Genomic DNA, 17,613 nt, shown 5'->3' on the forward strand with positions numbered 1-17,613 from the left:
ATTTGAGGAAAGGTTATTCTATGGAAGAACATTATAGGAGATGGGCCACAGAAGGGCTCAGGATGGCTCTTCTGAAAAAGAAAAAAACATTTCAATCCAGATAAATTGAGGATTATTGGGAGACAGTGGCTCTGAAAAGTGGTGACACTGTGTTATGACTATATTTAAACACTGGGTCCTCACAGAGGTAGAGGAGGCAAAGAAATCAGAATAAACATACAGACAGAGGGATACACTGTTTAGTTTTCTTCCCTTCCTGTTTTATGTATCATATGTAAACAAGAAGAGACAATAATTCATATAGTTCATTCTTTTAAAGGGACAAATGAATAGGTTCTTTAAACAAAATGCATTCCCATAAACACGTCATTATCTAAATTTATAACTGTGATATATTTACCGAGATATGTGTGATACTAGTTTCTTTCATTACTCAATGATCCTTATTTGCAGAGCAGAACTAATTAGCATTATTTACCTTTTAAAACAATGCACATATAAATAACTAGATTTTTTTAACAGTACAGATTCATTAAACACTGTCAAAATAAAAACCCAATGTTAAAAAAACCATAAGATCATGTCTTACTTTTACGGTTTCTACATCTCCAGCCTTTGCAGCTTCCAGCAACTGTCTGTCTGCCTCTGAATTACCTAATGGGATACCCTCTAAAAAGAAAAAAAAAAAAAAGGAAGAAAGAGAATGAAAGAGTGATTAACTTCTATTTGGAAGATGGGACCAAGTTTTAAGGGAGGCATCTTATCTCAGAGTTCCTTTTACAGTTTGATGGCAATTATGTAGGAAATCTCCATAGTAGTACGGGAAAAGCAGTATAAACTTTTTTGAAACATCACATATGTGAGATGTATATAGATATGAATAATAACTATAAAATGAGATTTAAGCAATATAACGGAATATAAAATAGATAACAAAAGATTACTCTATAATGAAGTCAGTGACTGGTGGTAAAGTATTAAATAAGGAGAGCAACAGCTAGACATCTACCCATGGTTCTGCCGTTGACTAGCTATCTGAATTGGAACAAGTCACTTGAACTTTCTGGGCCTCAGATTGTTCCAGTTCTAAAAAGACAGACGTTGGATTAGAAACAAGTGAAGTTATTTTCAGGTCTGAAACTCTATGTTTTATAGCTCATTTTAAATCTCATAAGAAAGGAAGAAAACATATACCTTGTATCTCAGAACAAATAAACTTCAGATGGGTTAAACCTTAAAAATATTTTAAAAAATAGGTGTATATTTATTTTGAAATAGAAAAGCATCCTAAAGCAGTACATCAAAGGCAGAACCAAAAAAATATCTGATTTGGAAAAATATCTGTCAGACAACAACATAGCACTAACAAAATTATAGGCAAAGAAAAAATTGGAAAAAATATTGCAGCATACACCTTAGAAATGCAAATTAAAATGATATACTGGGCTTTTCTTTCATCCATTAGTGGACAAAGAGCAAATGAAGGAGTTACACTGTCAATATTTCTATAATTTGCATTTTAAAAAGCACCTATTATTTCTGTAATACAAACATACACACACACACTCACCCAAGGAAATTATAAAGAATCGTAATATCTGGGGCTGACAAGGAAAACTGGTCCTGTCATACACTATTAATAGGAATGTAAAATGGTACATAACAGCCTTTCTAGGAGATGATTTAACAATTATGTTAACCTTGACTCAGAAATTCCACTTAAAGAAACTCATTGGAAAAGTAATGTATAGCATTAGCATAAAATTAGGAAGACTGTCAATGTCCATCACTAGGTAACTGAACAGAACTAATGCTATTACCCTCAACTCTGACACTGAAACAAATGCATGGTAAATGGGAAAGTAAAGGCAATTTTGAGAGCAGTCTTGTAGTTCAGAATTTTAGAAGTTCCCAGGAGATCTTATTAATCTGCCTTCGTCTATTCAAACAGTGTTTTTCTCAAAATGTGGCTTCTAAACCACAGGCTTAAGGATCATCAAGGGGGACTATTAAAGGTACAAAACGCCTGGTCTGTTACATTTCTTCTCATTTGAGCTTTGAGGTGTCAGACGTTCTATTAATTTCTAGTAAAATACAGAGATGTAGGCAAAGACACTTTGAAATTATGGGACCAGATTTCTTTTATTTATCTTTAATTGGAAGGGACCAGATTTCTAGGCTGAAATGTTTAACCTATGCCAAATGTGTAGATATTGAATATAAATTGATTTGATTTTTAAATGCAATGAATATCAGTGTATTCAAACATAAGTCAAATAGTTGGTTACCTTGTACAGATTCTATATGCCTTATATCTTCATATATCTAGAAAAGAGTGAAGAGGCAGGACTGGTCTCTAGAGCATTATTTATAGCTCTGGTTGCTCTACTGGAGATATCTACCCTTTTCAGTTTTCCTCTCTTTAAAAAGAAATGGCAACTATTACATCTCACTCTTAAAACCTTTCTAGATAAAAGCTTAAGAGCCAGCTATTTACTCAGCAAAGATCAGTAGCAAACACTACTGGGAAAAACTTATTAAAGACTTAACAACATGCGGGCATTGACTACAATGAGCTGATCAAGAAGAAGTAACAGCCAATAATTTTGAAAATTTATCTTTTTACTACCAACTCCTACTTGATACATGAAAAAATTTATAAGTTAATTGAAAAAATCATTTCATCGAAGTATTCAATACCTTGAAGAAGTTGCTGCACATTTTCATTTCCCATCTGTAAGGCAGTAAAGCCCTGAAGGGATATAATGTTAGGATCACATCCATAGCTCAGAAGTAAGCGGCAGGTTTGCAGATGACCACAATGTGCAGCTCTGTGCAAAGAAGTCTGACCAAGATTATCCAGAGCATTAACCTTAACAATCAGAAAAAATGGAAATTAGCCAGTGGTATAAAATTTAAAATGCTCTAATTATGGGTTCAGGTTCAACACTTGTTATTAACTTAAAAATGCTCAAGTATTCTCTTATGAAGACTATTATCCAGTGGCAAATAAACTATTTTCTCTCAAATTTAGAGTACAAATTCACCAATTCATGAAGGCCGACATCAGGAGACCCAATTTTGGATTAAAAGTTTAAGGTGTTGAATAATAGTTGTGTTTAGAATTAAAGCACTCATAGATTCATTGCATTTATAGACACCGCCTAAGGTCTAATGCATGTATTTTTAAGGATCACTGAGGTGCAGAAATGTAGAGACTAACCCCAAGATAACAGATAACAAAGTCAGACACTAAATCAGCATTAAAATACTTATTTCTATTGGCTTAATCTTCTATCTTATCATTTAAAATACAATCTGTACAAAGACACTACAGTATATTCACACAATGGAATATTCTCAGCAATAAAAAGAATTATTGTTACTGCTGAATCGCCAAAACATTAACCTGAGTGAAAAAAAGTTTGACACAAAAGAGTCAATGAATACTGTACGATCTCATGGACATGAAGGTCCAAAGTGGCAAATCAATCTACTGTGGAAAAAATCAAAATGGTTGTTGCCTCTAGGCAAGGAGACTGCCTTGGATGGGATACTGTCTCTGCCATGTGGTTATGTTCTCTATCTTCAAGAGTTTTGGTTACACATGTCTTTGCATTAGGCAAAATTCAGTAAATGTACATTTAAGAGCTGTGTATTTCATTGTACGTAAATTCCACATCCAAACAAAAACTACAAACAAATACTGACCTCTAGTTGATGCCTACTAAAAGAAATTAGGGAGGTGTGTATAGTAACTTGCAAATTACTTTGAAGTGTGTCAAAAAATGTAAGATACTGATAAGAGGGAAAAATTGCTGGATATGTAAGGAAACAGTATGGTGAACAGCTAGTGGTAGAATTCATATGGCGAGTATATAGTTACACTCTGTAAAACTCTCTCAACTTGGCTGTATTTTTGAAAAATTTCATAGTAATAATTAAAAAAATCTTCGGTAAGACCCCTTCTATCTCATTCCCAACCCACCAACTCCCTCCCCTGCCACCCTGGAAAATAATTCTTCAAAACGTAACTGAAAAATAAAATTCCTCAGTAATTATGTGACCACTAGTGTGTTTTAAGACATTATCCAATTCACATTCATGGAACTGGAGAACATCTGAACAGGATTATATAGTAAGATTTTCTCAATAATTCTAAAAGTAACCAACAAAAAGCTAGTCTCCATGCTTACAGAATCAGAAAAATCAACTTAAAATGCTCAGAGCAACTAATCTATTTATTCATGAACTCACATTCACTGAAACCGTGAACTATATCCACTTGAAAACTTTATTTGGGTGCCATTCTGTGTCAATATTAGGGGACCAACTTGTCTTAGTTTGGCTGGGATATTTCTGGTTTTAGCACTTAAAGTCCTGTGTTCCCAGAAATCCCTCAGTTTGGGGATTAGGATGGTTGGTCACCCTAGCCAAGATTGTTTCACTGAGTTATACAACTCAAATTCAATATGCATCCAGATAGTCTTCAAGTAACACACCACATGTAAGAAAAGAAGCGATCAACAAAAAGTTATAGAACAGACAGACAAATGAGATATGCCAAGCAGTCAAGCAGAAATAAACTTTATTTTTTTAATACTTTACAATAGGAAAGATTGAAATTATACATTATCAAGAATTCCCCCAAATAAGAGAGAAATTATTAGGACACTGAGAAGCAACATTAAAAAAAACTGCAGAATTTGAAGTGGTTCCTTGAGTGGAAATCCAAGAAAGGACAGCTTAGAAAATCGTTCTGCCAAGTTCACTTAGAGAAGAGCCAGCTCGTCTATTATATAATGTATTTCTACCAAGAGTTTGTTTGAAGAAGACAAGGATCTGTGGCTAAGAAAACTGTGAAAACCGTTGAATTAAATGACTGTTATCTCTTCCAATCTGGGATGCTATGTGTATTGTTTATTGAGAATTTTTTTTTAAGTTCCTGGGTAAGAAATGATGACTTTTAGCCTTGATGAAAACCTAACTATTCCATGAATACAATGCTTTATCTTCTTTAAGTCTACTTGACTTTTTTGGCGGTACAGCTGATATATATTATCTAAGCTTACGGTGCCCAACACAGTGACATCAGCTTGACTTTAAACTTAAGTATACTGTTTCTACAAACAGAAAAACCATATTCTCCTAAAAAATGTATAACTCTTATAAACAAAACATTTCTCTCCTGAATGCTCTGGAGTGAATGACTTTTGTGATTCATTTAAAAAAAAAACGCTTTTTGTCCAAGTGCCAACTATGGAACAGCAGCTTCACAATCTGAAGAGCTATCTTTTTAGTCAACTTATTTAAGTAACTTATTTCCTTCTGTTCCATGTTCTCTGGCAGAAATAACAGAGGGTAAGAGACACTGTGGCTGGGGTAAATAATAGGAATTATCATGTAAGCAAGGAACAGAAGACACCATAAGAGAATTCCAGAATAAATATGTCTGGCTAGGGATACTCTTAAGAGTGTACTGTTAGAAAAAGAATAACTTGACCAGTGAGGTGTGGTTAACAGGAAGGGTGAAGGAAGGATATACAGGAATAATGTTTCTTTGAGTAAATCCACAGCTTTTCTAGCAAAAAGATACTGAAAAAAGTATCTGCAGAACTATTTTGAGGGAAAAACTAATACTTAGGAGAGAGTAAATAGTTTAGGAAATCAGGCATTTTATCTACAAAATCAGAAACAACTCACTGGATTACCAAAAATTACCAAAAATGAAGTATACCTTTGCTTCATGTTTCACCACTACTTCAACAACATCGTTATGAGCTTTCTCAGAAGCCACGTGCAGAGGAGTCAAGAATCTTAAAGAGAAAAAGTCAGCCGGACAATGAATGTATTTTCCAGAAAACAAAAGAGTCAATAATTTTTAATTATTAAAAGCAAACTTACTCTTTAGTCTTTTCATTGATGTTGGCTCCTTTTCTTAGCAACAGTTCACATATTTGCTTTCTTTTGGGATATGGAGATGCAGCAGCACAATGCTAGATAATTTAAATTGAAGCATTAATCAAGGACTATACAACTGATTTTTAAGAATATTCGTGTATCCAACCAAAAATAATCAAGATGTTAGTTATTTCATGTCTTTGTTTCACTTTTGACTTAACTTTGCTCTTCAAAGACTTTCTATTGGCTAGAATGTGCAATGATTACCAAATTCTGACAGGGCCTGAAAATCCTATTTACCAGGTGATATGTTACTAAATATTTTGATCAAGCTTTATAGTTGCCCTCCATCTCTGCAAAAGCTACCACTGCTGTGATGAAAACCTTAAACTGTGATCAACAGTCCTTTCAAAACTGTTCCCAAAGAGCATGATGTTTATGTTATTTTTTAAAGGTTAATAAAACACTCCAAACGTCGGGATTTCTTTAATAAAGAAATAGCACAGCGTTAGTCAGCTCTGGATTCTGCTTGGTAAAAACACTGATGGAATCGCTGACAAACTAGGTGGTATTTCTTTCTTTCTTTCTCAATGAGTTGCTCTAGCAGAATAAGGACCTTGGATTACCTGTTTGGTAAAACTGGTGGTGGAAATTGATACAGTCTGAGCTGGAGGCTTCAGGATATATGTCTATGATGCATCAAGGAGGAAGAGAGACAGGAGGTAGGGATTTGCCAGTCATAAACCCAGTAAAACTCTCATGGTCATGTCCCAGATCTTTATCACCCCAACATCCAGGATTATACTCATACACAACAGGTGTTCAATAAATGTCAGTGAGTGAATGACTTAATCAATGTATGAATGTTAAAACTGAAACCTGAGAATTCATGGAATAAAACTTCTGGATAACTGTCACGGTAACTTGCACATACATCTAAACACAGTATACATGAATGCGTCTGATTTTAACTTGTTGCTAATTATAAAGCTTATCTGATCTTCATGGCTTTGCTTCAGATTCATTCTGATACTGTTGCTGTCACCAAACTCATTCCCTTGCCCTTAATAACATCATTTCCAATTGGTGAATACAGCTGTTTTGGTGTGTTTTGAATCATCATCCCGGGACATCTATCAGGATGGCACAGAGAATGGAAAATAGTTTATATTCAAGAATTCTTGAGCTCATCCATTTCAAATCACACCCTTTCTCTTCAGCCTCATCCTTTTACCGGCAGGGCCTGGGACCTCGAAACTCAGAAGACACTGCCTCTGCAATACAACGTCTACCAACAATTAATTCCTTGCATTCTAAGGCTAATCACAAAAATGAGCAGTTTAATAGTAGAAAGCTTAAGGGGAAACAAAATGTAGAATTAATTCTTCAGACTGGAAAATTTCCCATGTCAGTTTTTCCAAATTTCCCTGTACCATCTTGATGCTGTTATGATTTAAATTTTGCACTGGCATTTCTTATCAGTCTGCAACTACACTATTTTAACATGGATTTTTTTTTTTTTTTTTTGGTAAAGTAGCAAAAAGGCCTAAAATGCTTTATAGATAGGTTCCTACATAAACTTCGTGCCCTATATCATGGCATAAGGATGAACATTAGCCATAAAACGTAAGGAAGCTACAATTAAATCTTCCCCAAAGACATTAATTTACTTATTGTCATCTTCCCTCATTGAAAGTACATTCTGCGACTCACAAAGCTTTGCTCCTTTTAAATTTCTACTTCTAAAGTAGCCTCTGATTACCACATTCTCCTTCTGATCTTCTAACACTTATCTTTAGTCACTTCCATTTTTTTCTTACTGCTTTTCCATACACTGCCCAGTTCTCATCTACATTGTTACAGAACCACAGAGCTGACATTACCTCCATTAGGGAAACTGCCTCTACTCACAGATACTTTATTCACAAGTATAAAGGGGACATATACAGACTTAGATCTGATTTTGAAAAAAAAAAAAAATACAATAACAAAAGGAAAACCAGGTGGTTTTTATCTTGATGGCAAGATTAACTTTTCAATCATAAACACTTATGCTTTTTATAATAAAAAAAAAGCAAATGAGATATAATTATAATAGAAAAGTCACATATAATATATGCCAGTATGTGATAAAATTTTTGTCTAGAAGGATGCACAAAGGAACAACTGTATTGCCTTTTGAGGGGATGTGTTAGTTGCTCAGTCGTGTCCAACTCTTTGCGACCCCATGGACTGTGGCCCACCAGGCTCCTCTGTCCATGGAATTCTCAAGGCAAGAATACTGGAGTGGGTTGCCATTGAGGGGATGAGGTTGTCTGTTTTTCTGTATTGTTTGAAATATTTTCTTTATATATCCAGAGGCACTAATTCTTAAAAAGCACAGATTTTTTAGAACAATACTATTATTAAAAGTAGGACATTATGTCAGTTATCCAGTATCATCAAAAGAAGCAGGGTATTATGATTAACTTAGAATGTTTTTGGCTATTTCATTTTAAAGACTTAAATCTGAAATATTACCAATGCTGTTTCATGTGTTTGAGGATGCTTAAAATTCACCATTTCCAGAGAGAGATGTTTTTTGATTCGTGTAACATCAGCTTCCCGTGCAGCCTGAAGCAAGGAGTGGCCTTTAAATTCATCTAGATGAAGAAGAAGCATTTAAATTGGCATAAGAATGATCAAATTTATGAAACTTACCTTGTAAAAGAGACATAGTATTTTTCTTGAACTTATTTTCAAAACTATCTACCAAAGTTGCCAGACTGAAGCCCGAAAGATAGTCTCCAAATATAACCCTTGGAAAGGGAGATAGTGGTACTCTAGCGCCCCTTGGTTATGACTCAATTCATTCCCATGAGTATACAAGATGGCCAATTCAAAGTCTATTTTGGTCTGGTATACGGATTATTGCAATATATTCCCAGAGCAGAGCTGTGAGAATGTCCCAAAAGAATAGAATTTTTCTCAGTAAAGAAATAAAAGAAAAGGAGACCACAGTCCCCATATTAACATTATGGCAATAGCAGATGGTTATGCTCACACACTGGGGATTAGACAAGCTGGATATTTCTAAGAGCCACTTAGAAATGAGGCATTTTCTCAAGATTCCTCTCTTTTATTCATCACTCTTGTGAAACTACCCATTCTCCTTTATTATTCCAGAGTAATTCCAGTTTAACACAAGTTTCCTATTCATGTATAGTAATATATACCTGAATTAGGTGGCTATTTCTCACCACTATCTCTACTTCAGTTATAGACAGAAAAGCACAGAACTGTCCAGATACCAAAGAATATTAGATGGCACATTCTGGGGACTATGTTTACAAGACAGAAATCCTACAAGTAACACCTAAAAACTTCATGACAGATAACTAGAAAGTCACATCAAAGATAGGAACAAAACTCAAATTCTTTCTTTCCAAAAGCCTACCATCTGTAACACAAAAAGCATTTGCCTTGAAAAAAGCAAATACAAATATACTTCCTTTCATAGCATCTTAAGAGTAAGTGATTAAATATGCTAGGAAGAACAACGATACATACCCATGGCTAAGGAAAATAGCCTATGATTTAAAAATTCCTCCTCCCCGAAAAAACCCAAGAAATAAAAAGTTTGAGGTTACTGGTGTAAGAGTTTAGCTGAACATTCATCATTTTATACTTACATGCTAACCTTTCTTTTAACTGTGGTGTGGGAGCCAAGTCTATAGCACTTTTATTGTGACAGTTCAGCAGTGTTGGATCTGCGCCGTAACTCAGGAGAAGAGAACACACTTCAACCCTGTTCTTGGAAGCAGCCTCATGGAGAGGAGTGAACTGCCACAAGTCCATTGCATTTACGCAGGCACCATGCTGGTGGTGGGGCAGGTAAAGCATATATTTAGTGCTCAACTTTTAAGAGAACTTAGAATATTAGTACTGTGTAATTTACATCATGCCAGCTTAAAAAGGTTATGTCCCCAAAGGTTACTTTTCAAACCAGTTACTTCAAAAAGAGAATACATTTCTCTCTCATAGAAAAAGAGTCACTAGTTGCTAAGCCTACCCACAAGTGCCTATTTAATTCTTTTATTGTTAAAAAAGTTACAAATGATACTTCAGATTTAATAAGAACTATTTTTTCCTTTTCTGAGATATACTTTATATATGGCAAAATACATAGTTCTTAAGTATATAGTTTGATGAGTTTTGACAAATGTATATATCCATGAGACCATCAGGCTTCTCTGGGGGCTCAGCTGGTAAAGAATCCACATGCAATGTGGGAGACCTGCAATCTATCTGATGCTTCATTCTTATCCACAATAACATTGCAAATATTCTGTTGAGTTCAATTCAGTTTTACAATAAGCAAAAGCATTAGTATTAAATGTATAATAATATTATGGTCACGTTTATAAAGGCTTATGGACCACTCAGAGTATCTAATTACTATAATTGTTTCTGTGGGAAAATGTATTTAGTGGTAGCACATGCCCAAGAGGAAACATAGAGGTGTTGGAAACAAAGGTCCTTCCCATGACAGCTGCTGACAGAATGAGGCAAAGTTTCAAAGGCAGAATGGGTGCAGAAAGAAGACTAAAGAATGTGGTCAAATACATATGTAGAGATTAGGGGACAAAAAAAATGGGTATGAGTAACATCCTTGAATCCACTCTCAAAAAGAGTATGTAGCCTCTATTCTCATCCAACAGTGAGCAAAACAAGAAGCTTTTTGCCAGTTCCAGGAACCTGTCCGTCAAACAATAGCCGCCCATCGTTCTGCCCAGTATACTGGAAGAAATGAAGTTTACCAAGTAAGCCTGTTTCAACACACCTAGGCAGGCCCTACAAATCTAACTAGTGGTTGTAAAAATACATGGTTCACTAAATATTGCTTTCTGATATTTTCAAGAACTTTGAACTGCACTTTTAGCTACAAATTAAAAGAACCACTTAGTCTGACATTCACAAAACAGGAAAGCTATTTTATATAAAGACTTGCAGTGTTTTAAAAGTCTCAAAGCAGTCAAATGACCTATCAATAATCCACATTTTATAATGATTATAAATACTTCTTCTATATCTACCAAGCACTAAAAACACAAAGAAAAACATATACAAATACACACTGTAAGAAAAGTATGTAAGAACTAACCTTGACCAGAAGTTCAGTTACTTCATAATGACCATAGGAACAGGCGTTGTGCAGGGGTACCAGATCACTACAATAAGACAAGGGGAAAACCCTGCGTTATTACAGATTCCCTATGCTTTAGCTTATGTACTTAAATTTAAATAGCAAATGGCTTATGTCACCTTCTGGGCTTCCCTTGTGGCTCAGCTGGTAAAGAATCTGCCTGCAATGCGGGAGACCTGGGTTCAATCCCTGGGCTGGGAAGATTCCCTGGAGAAGGGAAAGGCCACCGACACCAGAATTCTGGCTTACAGAATTCCAAGGACTATATGTATAGTCCATGGGGTCGCAAAGAGTAGGACATGACCGAGGGACTTTCACTGACTTCTGTATCTTTTCCAAACTCAGAACTCAAACACTTGGTCTTCTTTGAAACTTTTTCTTTTAAAGATTCTGTAAGGTAAACTGCTATATTCCTTAACGTAAACCCAATTCCTTCATGATGGCAATAGAGGAAGAATTTTCTGAACAGGAAGGTACAATAGAACCTTAAAATCCTGACGTATCTTTAAGTTGCTCCACCTTGGGAATCACTCACTAATCACCACAGACATCACCATGATGTCCTTTGTTAAGAGATGACCACTCATGGCTAAGTCTTTCTGATTCTATCAGAACTCTCCGTCAAGTCTCACAGCTTTCCTCACCATTTTGATTATATGATTTCTTACCTGAGCCCTACTAGCTACCACCACCTGAGTTTCCATCATCATCTCATAAAACCAAGACTTCTAAAGTGAACTCAATGGTTTCCCCCACAAACAAATTTCTTGGATTTCAGTATGTGTACCACTGGGTCTCATGCATTGGGCTTCAGAATATTGAAATGTAATAGTCTCATTTATTCTATCTCATCACATCCAGATATTCAACAAATCTTACGCATTCTTACACTGTAACATCTCCTGCATCTCTGCCTTCTTTTCATTTCCATTTCCCCCACCACCACTACTGCAGATCTCACTACACCTGAACCCCTACAATGCTCACTACGCCTGAACCCCTACAATGCTCACTCTCATGTTCTTTTTGCCTCTAGTCTCCTTCTTCCATCTATTCAACACATTGCTGCCAGAGTGCATTTCTCAAAACTCTTTTAGAAGAATCATTCCCCTTGCTTAAGATCCTTCAATTCTCTTGCACAGAGTGATGTTTCCTAAACTCTCTGTTTTCTTGAACTGAGTCCAGGTGAAGGATCACCTTCCAGGGAAAGATTTTTCAACCACTGCACCCAGCACTGAGCATTCTCTCCTAAAATCTCCTATAAGTACTAGCCCTTTCTATTTATCACCTCACACTTACTAGAGAACTTACGTTGTTAGGTGTCTTTTCGTGCCTCCTAAAACATAGTATAAGTCCTATGGGTGGTGGCCTTAATGGTTTATAATTTCTTGTTCTCTCAGAGCAATCTGCATATTATAAAAGCTCAATAAATGTTTTATGCTGTTTAGTAAAAAATATGACTCTTACAAGATTATGACACAGATTATCATGAAGACAGAAACATTTAAAAAATTCTCATTTTTGTTCAAATGCTTGATTTACCCTTTATCTTTAGCATGAACATCAGCTCCATGTTGCAACAACAGCTGTACAATCTTTACTCTGTTGTAACCTGCTGCCAAATGCAATGGAGTTGACTGAAATATTAAACAGACAAATCAGTGAAATTCAATAGCTAAAAATATACATATATAAAGATAAAAATCCAAATATAAAACCAGAAATTGAGAAAAAACTTTATAACTTACTTTATAACTTATTACTATCTAAATGACAGTAATAATTTGGTTTTATAAAAATCCAACATATATACCAAAGCACAGTATACAAGTTTGTAAGTTCACTATTGCCAACAGGAAGCTAACTAAACATTTATTATAAACGAAGTTTTACTAAGATTAAGAATTAACAGAAATTATTGCTTAAAAGGAGAATTTTCAGCAAATGTTTTAAGTTAAAAGACAAACATAATTTCAAGTTATACAAAACTTAGTTGCAAAAGGAAGTACCTTTCTGCCATCACTTGCATGACAGTTGACATTTAATGGTGTAAGCAGAGCCATCATTTTTTCCTCATTGCCACTCCTAGCACACAAAAAAAATGTATTAGCAATTTGTTTTCTTCATCAAATCCTATTTGGAGACATGTATGTGACCATTAAAAATTCATTCTCTTTTGGAGTTTGCTTATTGTAAAATAAAATGATTAAAATCATATGGTAAAATATTTATGGTACATATTTATAACACACCTGGCACTTTCCAAGAGTTCATCCTTCTTATATTCACCTGTGAATCAGAAGAAGAGCAGAAATTTTTAAAAAATTAATTACAAAACTAGTATCAGTTTTATGCATAAAGATGCTCACTGACCTATGTTTAAAGTAAAAAAATTTGGAAATAAATTCAAGTAAATGGAAAATGGTTAATCAACTGGTTAATCAACAGAATACACTGTAGTTTAAAATATTTATATGAAGAACATGGAATACCTTTGCTATGAAAGTGAAGAAAAAAGATTCAATGTTATATAATGAAACATGACTACAACTATATGAAAACAATATACACAGTAAGAGCAAAGCCAAGAAGGAAATAAATCAAAATTTTAGCAAAGTGTGTCTTAGGGGATTGGCTGTGGGTGAAAGTTTCATTTTCTTTTTACCTCTCAAATTTCCTAAAACCAGTATTATTTAACAGACAAAATGCCTCCACAACTTCATTCAAAATCAAAACAAAATCCATATAAAAATGTAACAGTATCACAGAAATTTATAAATAAAATTAAAATCAGGACTAAATATAAACTCTTTATGCCTATAGCTTTTATATTTACCAATGAAAACAAGCAAAAACTTTAAAATTGATATAATTTAAATTAACATAATAGTGTTTACTAATTCACTTAAACAAAACCCAAACTGGTGTCCACAATATGAATTGTATACTGATTGCTGTGCAAGGCTTTTTTGGTGCCCCAAGATTAAAAAAAAAAAAGGCAAACAGGGAATAGCATGGAACAGGGAAGGAAGAAATAAACTTTGAATTGTCAGTTACAGTAATAGCTCACTTTTCTAGGACTTTTTGGGGGGACTAGTCTAAATTTTCTCAGTAATACCAAAAGAAATATCACAAAGCCCAAGCTCAAAAGCTTACAGCAGAGCCCCTCGGGCTCTTGACTATTAGACATAATTTTAATGGTGATCACACAGTAAATAAGAGTCCGAAAAATAATATAGTAGAGAGCTGCTTCAGAAGAAATCTCTGTTAAGGGAGAAATGTGTGAAAGTGAAGTCGTTCAGTCGTGTCCGACTCTTTGCGACCCCATGGACTATAGCCTACCAGGCTCCTCTGTCCATGGGATTTTCCACGCAATAGTCCTGGAGTGGATTGCCATTTCCTTCTCCAGGGGATCTTCCCAACCCAGGGATTGAACCCGGGTCTCCCGCATTGTAGACAGATGCTTTACCGTCTGAGCCCAAGGTGAAAGTGTTAGTCCCTTAGTCCTGTCCAACTCTTTACGACCCCATGGACTGTAGCCCATCAGGCTCCTCTGTCCATGGAATTCTTCAGGCAAGAATACTGGGGTGGGTTGCTATTTCCTTCTCCAGATCTTCCTGACCTAGGAATTGAACCTGGGTCTCTGGCATTGCAGGCAGATTCTTTACCATCTGAGCCACCAGGAAAGCTCATATTACTACTCAAAAAAAGCCTGACAGTCTAAAATAAACCTAAACCAGGGGACGACAGTCTTATATATCTTAACAGGTCCCCAGGACATCAATATGTTCCAGCAGAATACAATAATTGCCATTCTTCAAGGTTTTGAAATTGGTGAGCCCAGAATCTTGTTTGAAAACGCAAGAGAATGATTAGTAACACATGATTATCTACTACCTCTGGCCCCAGTAAAGGTAGGAATCACAAAATTTAAAAGCTAATTAAGAAAAAAAAAGCTTTATTTTTCTTAGACAAGAATCAAATGTCAACTATTCAGTCAGATATAGAAAAGAATAGCAACTAAACTGACACTATTGTAATAATCTAATTGAGATCATTAACTGCAAGAAACTGAATGTCTATCTAGGAAGCTCATGTGTTATACTGTTCCCAGAATACCCAAAGAGAGCTTGCAGACTTACCAGTCAGCACTGCTTTGGCAGATGGGTCTGCTAAATCCAATGCTGTCCGTCCATCTGTATTTCGAATGGTTGGCTCAGCTCCATGCTGTAAGAGCACTGCAAAACAGAAACACTATCTTTCAAAATGGTAATTCTGACAATATCATTTTAGTAAATCATTTTCTCAATGGTTCCTGGTTCCTACCAGGGAAGCCCTAAGACGTCTCAAAGTTATTTTAAGACTTTATATATCCTGATAGTAGAAAAATGCTGTATTTTAAAGATAAAACTATATAAAATATTCCATTATTTCATGTATTGCTATGCTAAGTCACTTCAGTCGTGTCCGACTCTGTGTGACCCCATAGACGGCAGCCCACCAGGCTTCCCCGTCCCTGGGATTCTCCAGGCAAGAACACTGGAGTGGGTTGCCATTTCCTTCTCCAATGCATGAAAGTGAAAAGAGAAAGTGAAGTCGCTCAGTTGTGTCCGACTCTTAGTGACCCCATGGACTGCAGCCCACCAGGCTCCTCCGTCCATGGGATTTTCCAGGCAGGAGTACTGGAGTGGGATGCCAGTGCCTTCTCCGATTTCATGTATTAAGACACATTAAATATCTGTCTGCTGAGTTTAATGTCAGATTCTCCTCTGTTAAACAAATGACCAAGGACAGATAAAGAATTAAAAGGCAAGTTTACTTGAAAGCTTGTTTTCTGTATTCTCACACCAAATGAACACTGCCCAAGTCAGAAAGATTGCTCATAATAACAAAAATGAAATTTCTAAAGCTATGAATAGCCCAAGAATAGGGATTTGTGGAATTTGAGAAAGAAGAAAGGAAGAAAAGGAGAGAGAAAGGAAGGAAGAGAGGAAGGGAGGGAGGATAAGAGAAAACTACTCTGAGGGTTAATGAATCCCCAATCAAAACTTTCCACATAATAACTCAAAACATGTTAAAAAGAGAAGAGCTGTGCTACACTCTGTACATGTTATTTGATTATATAAAGATACTCCAGCACACTCTATAAAAAAAAGCTGGGGAAAGACAGGCGAATACATGCAGAAAGGGAAGCTCAGCTCCTGTGCATTCCACTGTACTATCTCTAACAGTAATGTCCAACAGAAAAAAAACGTGAGCCACATATGTAATTTAAAATTTTTTAGCATCCAGATTATAAAAACAAAAGGAGGATAATTTTAACATGTCTTATTTAAGCCAATATACCCCAAATATTGCTATTTCAATATGTACATTAATACTGCAGTCCATACAAAATTGAGGTAACTTTGTATTCCTTTTATTCATACAAAGTCTTTGAAATCTGGTATGTATTTTCCCCTTTTAGTACATCTCAATTTGACCTAGCCACATTACAAGATTTCAACTACCACACTGGACGTGTGTATGTGTGTGCTAAGTCACCCAATCATGTCTGACTCTTCACGACCTTATGGACTATAGCCCTCCACGCGCCTCTGTTCACGGGATTCTCCAGGCAGGAATACTGGAGTGTGTTGCCACGCCCTCCTCCAGGGGATCTTTGCGACCCAGGGATCAAACCTGCATCTCTTATGTCTTCTGCACCCGCAAGCAGGTTCTTTTCCCCTAGTGCCACCTGGGAAGCCCAGACTAGACAGTGCAGATACATAACTGTATTTGAAAAACTCTATATTATTAAAACTAAGTATTAATTGGCCTGAAACTCACATAACAGAAAAGGATTCTGAGCAGAGGACAGATAACACAAAAGATAAAAGCAAACAAAAAAACATAACACATAGAAAAGGAGAACTGGACAGACGTTACTAGGTAATCTTTTTCTTATCTTTATAAATTACCTAACCTAATTCAAACTAAGTTCATGACTTGCGTATAAAGTGATTTGAGGTTGGGTTGGAGGGGACAGAGAACAAAATAGGTTCCCTAGACCTTTCCTAGTGCACAGAACTGGCTTTCTGTCTGTCTCAAGGATTTAAAATGTCCCTGTTTTGCATCAGGACATAGAAGGTAGCAGAGTCTGAAATTTCTGACTCTTTAGGCTCAGAAAAGTCAATACTGGGTTAATGACTATTCTGAAATAAGCAGCCTTCTCACATGTAACTTTCTGTCAGTGATTAACCTGTTAGGCAAATCCTATTTCATTAAAGTATCCTACATGACAGACAATTTTTTCTCCAAACACTTCTTTACTTACGCTGCCATTTCTACTCTCCTACAACCATCCTAGTTCATGCCTTCATCATTCTTCATTTGCATCATTCTACAGCTTCCTAACTAGTCTTCCTAACGTCATGCTTTCCACTCAGCCCTCTACCAAATCACTTTCTAAATATACTGCTCTCATCACATTGTCCCCTCCTTAAGTTATCAATGATTCCACACTATTCACACAATAATATAAAGCT

General features: G+C 35.7%; 1 protein-coding gene across 3 annotated transcripts in view; it reads right to left on the reverse strand.

The window, feature by feature from the left end:
* The window catches only part of TNKS2 (tankyrase 2), a 65,428-nt gene that overhangs the window by 29,448 nt on the left and 18,367 nt on the right, over nucleotides 1-17,613 (reverse strand). For 2 of the 3 annotated variants that reach the window (XM_027529486.1, XM_027529488.1), the window contains exons 3-13: nucleotides 15,229-15,324; nucleotides 13,339-13,375; nucleotides 13,096-13,171; nucleotides 12,629-12,723; nucleotides 11,045-11,111; nucleotides 9,573-9,759; nucleotides 8,422-8,543; nucleotides 5,905-5,996; nucleotides 5,738-5,816; nucleotides 2,701-2,872; nucleotides 590-669 (exon numbers count right to left, since the gene is read on the reverse strand). In XM_027529486.1, coding sequence (XP_027385287.1) covers nucleotides 590-669; nucleotides 2,701-2,872; nucleotides 5,738-5,816; nucleotides 5,905-5,996; nucleotides 8,422-8,543; nucleotides 9,573-9,759; nucleotides 11,045-11,111; nucleotides 12,629-12,723; nucleotides 13,096-13,171; nucleotides 13,339-13,375; nucleotides 15,229-15,324 — 1,103 coding nt within the window. The remainder of the gene's footprint in view (nucleotides 1-589; nucleotides 670-2,700; nucleotides 2,873-5,737; nucleotides 5,817-5,904; nucleotides 5,997-8,421; nucleotides 8,544-9,572; nucleotides 9,760-11,044; nucleotides 11,112-12,628; nucleotides 12,724-13,095; nucleotides 13,172-13,338; nucleotides 13,376-15,228; nucleotides 15,325-17,613) is intronic. The other variant, XM_027529487.1, reaches the window with a different exon arrangement.

Source organism: Bos indicus x Bos taurus, chromosome 26, assembly GCF_003369695.1.
Source record: "Bos indicus x Bos taurus breed Angus x Brahman F1 hybrid chromosome 26, Bos_hybrid_MaternalHap_v2.0, whole genome shotgun sequence".
NCBI lineage: Eukaryota > Metazoa > Chordata > Mammalia > Artiodactyla > Bovidae > Bos > Bos indicus x Bos taurus.